The 6,524-nt window shown below is 44.3% G+C and overlaps 1 protein-coding gene across 1 annotated transcript in view; it reads right to left on the bottom strand.

Moving 5' to 3' along the window:
- Positions 1-6,524, bottom strand: part of ascc3 (activating signal cointegrator 1 complex subunit 3) — a 202,540-nt gene that overhangs the window by 19,876 nt on the left and 176,140 nt on the right. The window contains exons 29-33 of the mRNA XM_015391552.1: positions 5,733-5,853; positions 5,400-5,542; positions 3,268-3,405; positions 2,778-2,898; positions 1,240-1,372 (exon numbers count right to left, since the gene is read on the bottom strand). Coding sequence (XP_015247038.1) covers positions 1,240-1,372; positions 2,778-2,898; positions 3,268-3,405; positions 5,400-5,542; positions 5,733-5,853 — 656 coding nt within the window. The remainder of the gene's footprint in view (positions 1-1,239; positions 1,373-2,777; positions 2,899-3,267; positions 3,406-5,399; positions 5,543-5,732; positions 5,854-6,524) is intronic.

Raw genomic sequence — 6,524 nt, 5'->3', positions numbered from 1 at the left:
TTTAGTGCTACTTGGTCCCAATGGAATTTCCCATTGGGAACCTGCTAGCACTAAGATGCTAACTGGTTAGCAAGATGCTTCCCACAAACCGGCTACAACCAAACTCGTGTAAAGTCGGGCACCACTCCAGAGAATTTGGAAATGCAACGGTTGGAACGGCCGCTTCCCTACGGCTTAAATATTCTTAGCGTTCTGATGGCATTCTAGTGAAAGGATTTTTATCAAAAACCTAAATAATGTGCACAAATAAGGAATAGTTGTATTAAACATACATCTAAACAGAGTTTTATGGGGCCCCCAGGGAACTTGGGGCCTTAGGCAACTGCCTAGTATTGCCTAATGGTAAATCCCCCCCCAAGGTGGAGAACCTGGGCTTCTGAACCCGTTATAGTGCAAAACATGTCCTTTTTTGAAACGAGCAGAGTTACATGGATTTATCTAGACGACGTCATTAAACAGCAAACTGATGCATCTAGTTTTCAGAAGTGTTACGTAACCAAATAGAAATATTTCATTTCTGTATTTAAGTAGATTTTTTATAGACATTGATAAAGACATCATGCAGCAGCTGTGAATAAACAGGGAAGATCCACAGAATGTGTCCTGTTGGAGCACAGTTTGTTTACAGAAACACACTGATGGAGACGGGGGGGCTGCGAGGCGCTGCAGATGATGGATCAGATTCTCAGACGCAGACATTCCCCCTTTATTAGATTTAAATTTACACGTTGGTTATGTTTCAGGTTCTATTTCCAGCTTTTATGCTGTGATGAATACCAGAGCTCTGAAAGGATTCAGCTGCTTCAAACTCCCGTCAGGATTTGATCCTCTACCAACACAGAGACCAGAGGAGGAAAATTCACTCACTTTCTGTGCAGACATGTTCTTTTTAACAATAGACGTTTAAAAGTTACTTATCATTTAGAAAATTACTTGATTTGCTTTTATACTTAAGTACTGTTTATTTCAATAAAGAATGTGAGAACTTTTGCCTCCTCTGATGGTCTTTCATCAGAATGAGGATGGTTCACAGAAACCTGGCTGTGGCAGGAGGCCCCAGGACCCTGATTTAGTCCACTAAAAACAACAACTTTCTTTTGGGATTAATGAGGTTCTTTTTTTCCTTAAATAAAGTGGAAGTAGAGAGGAATATGATGAATAGGATGGAAGGCAGAGGACTGATTAACAAACACAGGATATCAATACTGCTGCCAGAACTGTTGCTAATAAATGTGTTACCTGGACTCTACAGGGAACGGTTCATAGAGAAACTTCTTGTAGAAATCCTTCTTGATGTCATGGACCAGGATAACGGCTTTGCCCTGGTCATCAAACTGAGGACGTCCAGCTCGCCCCATCATCTGCAGCACATCTGGAGGCACACAGAGCACAGCTGGTCACTGCAGGCTGCTTCTATCAGAGTTCTAGACAGGCTCAGACAAATCCAACAGCATCAGGGAATATCTCTGACGTTTAAAGGAGCAAATCTACACCAAATGGCCACTTTATTAGGAACCAATTTATGAAACTTCTCCCTATTGCAACAGCCTGAACGCCTCACAGCAAACCTTCTAATGGGAACTCTTTGGTATGATGGCATCAGAGGTGCTGCTGAGCTTTGAGCAACAGAACCAGGATTATATCTCCTGTTTCTGTGTTGGACCAAGACGTTATAACCACTGGACTTCAGTTCAATTCAGTTTATTTCTATAGCTCCAATTCACATCATGTCATCTCAGGGCACTTTCCAATTCACCAGATCATCCAGTCAGATTGATTCAAAGTTTTCTATCTAAGGAAAACCAGCTGATTGCATCGACTCATTGACTCTTCAGCAATCCCTCACACTAAGCATGCTTGTAGCGACAGTGGAGAGGAAAAACTCCCTTTGAACAGGAAGAAACCTCCAGCAGAACCAGGCTCAGTGTGAGCGGCCATCTGCTGAGGCCCACTGGGGTTCAAGGAGACAGAAGCAGACATAGAAAAAGAAGCATAGATACAAAAGGCAACTGTCAACCAGCTCCACAGGCGGCCCCGTCCAGGAAACACACAGCCAGGCAGACGAGCTCCGAGCCAGCTCCCATGTCAGAGGATGAAGAGAGCACATCCAGTTAGTCACAGTCAGAGAAACAGGACTACACTGGAAAACAGGCCAAGCTCCAACATCTAGAAACAAAGGTGTTGATGGCAGCAGCACAGCTGATATTTCTCTCCAGGATGGAGTCACAGCCAAACAGGAACAGACCAGATGAAGCTACTATGAGAAAAAGCAGAGAGAGCAGAACGTTAGAGATTGAACTAACAGATTCTGCAGAGTGGGAGAATAGAGATAGAATGAAGCAGAATGATGAAAAAGGGGTCCCTATGTCCTCCAGCAGTCTAAGCCTATAGCAGCAGAACTATAGAGATAGATCAGGATAACCTGAGCCACTCTAACTAGAAGCTTTATCAAATTATCTTGATGTTTAATTGAATTGAACTCCAGTTCAGTGACCTCATCATCCTGCTCAGAAAACCAGGTTAAATTAGTGGTGGCATTCATCTGGGGACGGGTACGCTGTGCTCATTAAGGAATGGGGCTGGTCTGTTGAGTCATTTTAATGGACCTATGTGGATTTTCTTGATGTTTTGTGACAGGAGCGGCACCGTTCTACCGAAGGTCGACTTTTCTGCTGTGTCCCTACGGCTGCTGGCCTGTTAACGATCAGCTGTACCTAATAAAGTGGCCATTGGTGGAATCTGGACTGACCAGATGAGGAAAAACGAAGCCTGTGTACCTGTGATGGGATAGTCCACGTAGCGTCTGGATTTCCCGTCGTAGTATTCGGTTCCCTTGACGACCACCAGGTGAGCGGGAAAGTTTACTCCCCATGCCAGAGTACTGGTGGCAATCAGAACCTGTTCATGTTTGGATAGGAAGGAAGAAAAAACAACAGAAAATGACACCAGAGGAAACTGGATATTCAGCAAAAAAATCCATCAGGAAGCGTGAGTCACGTGACGACCACGAGACAACAGGTGCTATCTTTAAAGACTACAGGTCCCATACAACAATTTAGACGAGGTCACAGAAGGTCCAGTGGTGAACTGATGGGCTGCAGACAACTGGATGAGAAGAAGACTGTCCAAAAATCATCATAATAAAATTAAATCAGTGGATAAGTCTCCAGTAGGAAGATGATTCCAGACTTTCTACCAGAAGATGCATCACGTCCATGTCATAATATAAGGTGAGCATGCAGCAGTGGGTAGGGAGGTGCAGCTTACCTGAATCTTACAGTTGACAAACAGCTCCTCCACTGTCTTCCTGTCCCTCTCATGAAGGCCTGCGTGGTGCATGCCGATCCCAAAGGCCAGGGTCAGCTTCAGGTTGGAGTCCCTCACAGTGGCGATGATGGCCTCTATCTGCAGGCCCACCAGAGCCAAAGGACACATCAGACACACAGCGACATGAGGAGGACACGCTACGGAAGGACTGCTGGAGTCAGAGCAGGATGTGTCCATCATGGAGTTCACAGCCTGCAGCATTTATAACGGCTTACTGAATCTCAAACATGCTTGATTTTCCCGACCTTATGATTCCCGATTGGGAGGTGCTCATGAGAGGCTAATCGCCCCTTGTTACCCAGTAATGTAAGTTCCATACAAGCAGGTCACAAGTCCCAAGTATCAGCAATCAAGTCTCAAGCAAGTCCCGAGTTTTTGGCAATATGTGCCTAAGAGAGCATCAAGATATCTTGTTGGGAGCCACTGCACTACGGTGACCAGACGTCCCTGATTTGCGGGGACAGTCCCTGTTTGGACCACCTGTTTGCCGCTAAAGTCGTCCCCTGAAATGTCTCCTATTTTAATGTTTTATGAATGAGGGGGAAATGTTGTGTGTAGATTGTAATTACCATAGAAAGAGGGCGTGAGCATGCTGCGCACTAAAACAGCTGTTAGCTAGCAGGCCGGCAGCTGTTAACGAATAGATGAGGAGCTGACCGTAATGCTACTAAAATGGACAAGGAAGTTCGTTATGACAACGGGTCGCCGCTGCCCTGTGTTATGGTGAATGTGGTAATCGGTTGACTTAGGCTGATCATTGTGATTAATGTTTGGTTTTTACTCAGGTTAATAAAAAAAGGGCTTTGGTGTGTTTGTTTTACTAAAGATGAGGAGCAGAAATGTAACCTAAACTATCAGCCAACAGTCAGACAGACCATTGACTGCAGCTGCAGGAGGAAATAGACTCAGATCAAATTAACCAGAATTATAGAAAACTCCTTATAAGGAGCTAATCTGGTTCTGTGGTTCTCCAGGGATCAACAAGGATTCATCTGAAGATGTTTTTAGATCTGATCGGTGACCGTTACTTTATATCCTCAGATAGGTAGTTATTGTAAGTAGAGTTATAAGTCGTTTTGCTGTTTTATGGTTTGGGATTTATGAGTTTAAACCTCCAAGCTTAAGTCTACTTTTCTACCAGTCAGTTTAGATAAATGAAAGTTCCTCATTATTAGAAATAAGAGGCAGTAAAAGGAAAACTGAGACAAGATCTGCATGATCTGAGAATGATGGAGGATGAGATAACCACCTGTTTAATGTTCATTTATTAGGTCTTTCTTTGTAGCTCCATATATTGTGGTGATTAGCCTATTTAATATTTAATCAGTGAGATAAAAACAATAACAATAATAATAATAACAATAATCACCATCATCTTAATGATGATAATATGTATGATGAGATTATATGTGTTTGGAAGAGATTTTGATTGTATTATGTCTGTTTGGAGAAGGAAGAAGACAGAAGACAGTTTTTATTGTCATTGTGTATATACAGAGTTCACACAAAACATCGGATGATCAGGGTCGGCTCCTCATCTCAGTCCTGCGTGGAGTCTAACCTCTGAGCTGAAAATGAAGCGTCACTAAAACAGATTCTTGCAGCATCTGGTCAAACTCATCACGGTTTTCAGACACATCCACCCAAAGCAGCTCATTGCTATTAACACAGAAAATGCTGTGTAATATTATTAATTGGAAAAAGAAGAGCGCGCACTAGTTGCCATGGGGATTCTACCTTTAACCAGTCATACCGCTGTGGTCATCACTAAAACCAGCAACAATTTAAACATAAACTTCCTCTGATTGAAACAAGAAAACAGCCTGCTGGCATAGAACTGGGATGCCTAGAATGTGTCTATCTCCTTTTCGTTTCTCGCCATCTAAGGCCATCGAATCGTCCACAGCATGTGGTGCTGCTGAAGGTGAAAGAGTTTCTTTTGTTGATCATTAGAACGCTGGGACACTTTTCGAGCAGATGTCATAAAACCTGAAGCAGGGTGTGTGAATCTAACGCCTCCTTCTTTCCCCTGAGCCCCATGGCTGGAGCGGAGGGGGGGGGCGTCCACATACCTCTCTCTCATCCTGGTGCAGCCACTGCTTAGGGTTGTCCTCTGTGGCCAGGTAGGCGATTAGATCCAGAGCTGTTAGACGGGTCTGCCTTCTGGACGACACAAAAATCAGCACCGGCTTGGCGGGTGAGTGACTGCGGATTGCTGTAAGGAAACATTCACATATATATATTATATATTCAATTTCATCACTTAATAAAAAATAAGAAAAACTTGAATGTTCAGGATTGGTCTCTTAGAGCTAGCCTAAACAGAAGCAGATGTCATGGAGTCTGACGCAGAGAGGAACTGCAGGTGACTACATGGAGCCCAGAGTGTGACAGTGAGGACGGACCTTGGAAGGTCGGCTTGTTCATGCTGGCCATGCGGGGACAGTAGTGCTGTCCTGGGAAACCATGGATGTGAACTTCCAGCGGGACGGGACGCACAGAGGGACGGAAGTTAAACATTCCCACCTGTCATACGGATCGGGGGAGGGAGGGAGGGAGGGAGGGGGGCAAGAGAAGAAGGAAGAGAAAGATACATTTAGTGGCAGCAGCTGGAAACCCGAAGCTCCATCTGGCTACAGTTTGAACTACAGCGCAGCAGCAGGACAGCAGAGGCCCTTTATTCAGAAAACCCTCCTCTGTTGCCGACAGTGACCAACATTACACCTGTGGAGCAGAAGAGACATTTAACCTAAAATGAAAGGGAAGTTGGTTTAATCACCAGTTCCTCAGCCTGATTCAGACCGGAATGTTTAATTTCTGAGACATCATACAGTCTACAAAACAATAACATGCTGAAGGTTGGTGTAAAAGGGACAGATCCTGGCTTTGAAGGAGACGCTGAAATCCTTCACCTCTATCTCTGTAAAGAGCCTTGATATGACCAATCCCAACCCTAACGATTTACAACTTCAGCATCGGTTTTCTATCAGCGTGCTGCAGAATTTAAATTAAAAATGGAAGACAAAGTTTCTGCATCAAACCTGACACGTTACCAAGGCGACAGGATGTGACCCTAAGTTCTGCTGTCCGTCCTCTGGCCTTAAACCTCTCTGCAGTTCAACTGTTAAAGTCGAAGAGAAGCGGCTGTTACAACCGTTTGCAAGACAGTTTGGTTGTGGCCGGTTTGTTAGAAGCAT

This window comes from Cyprinodon variegatus, unplaced genomic scaffold, assembly GCF_000732505.1.
Source record: "Cyprinodon variegatus isolate N-32 unplaced genomic scaffold, C_variegatus-1.0 Scaffold547, whole genome shotgun sequence".
Taxonomy (NCBI): Eukaryota; Metazoa; Chordata; class Actinopteri; order Cyprinodontiformes; family Cyprinodontidae; genus Cyprinodon; species Cyprinodon variegatus.
Note: the sequence above shows the minus strand (reverse complement) of the source record. Positions and strands in the feature narration are given on the sequence as shown.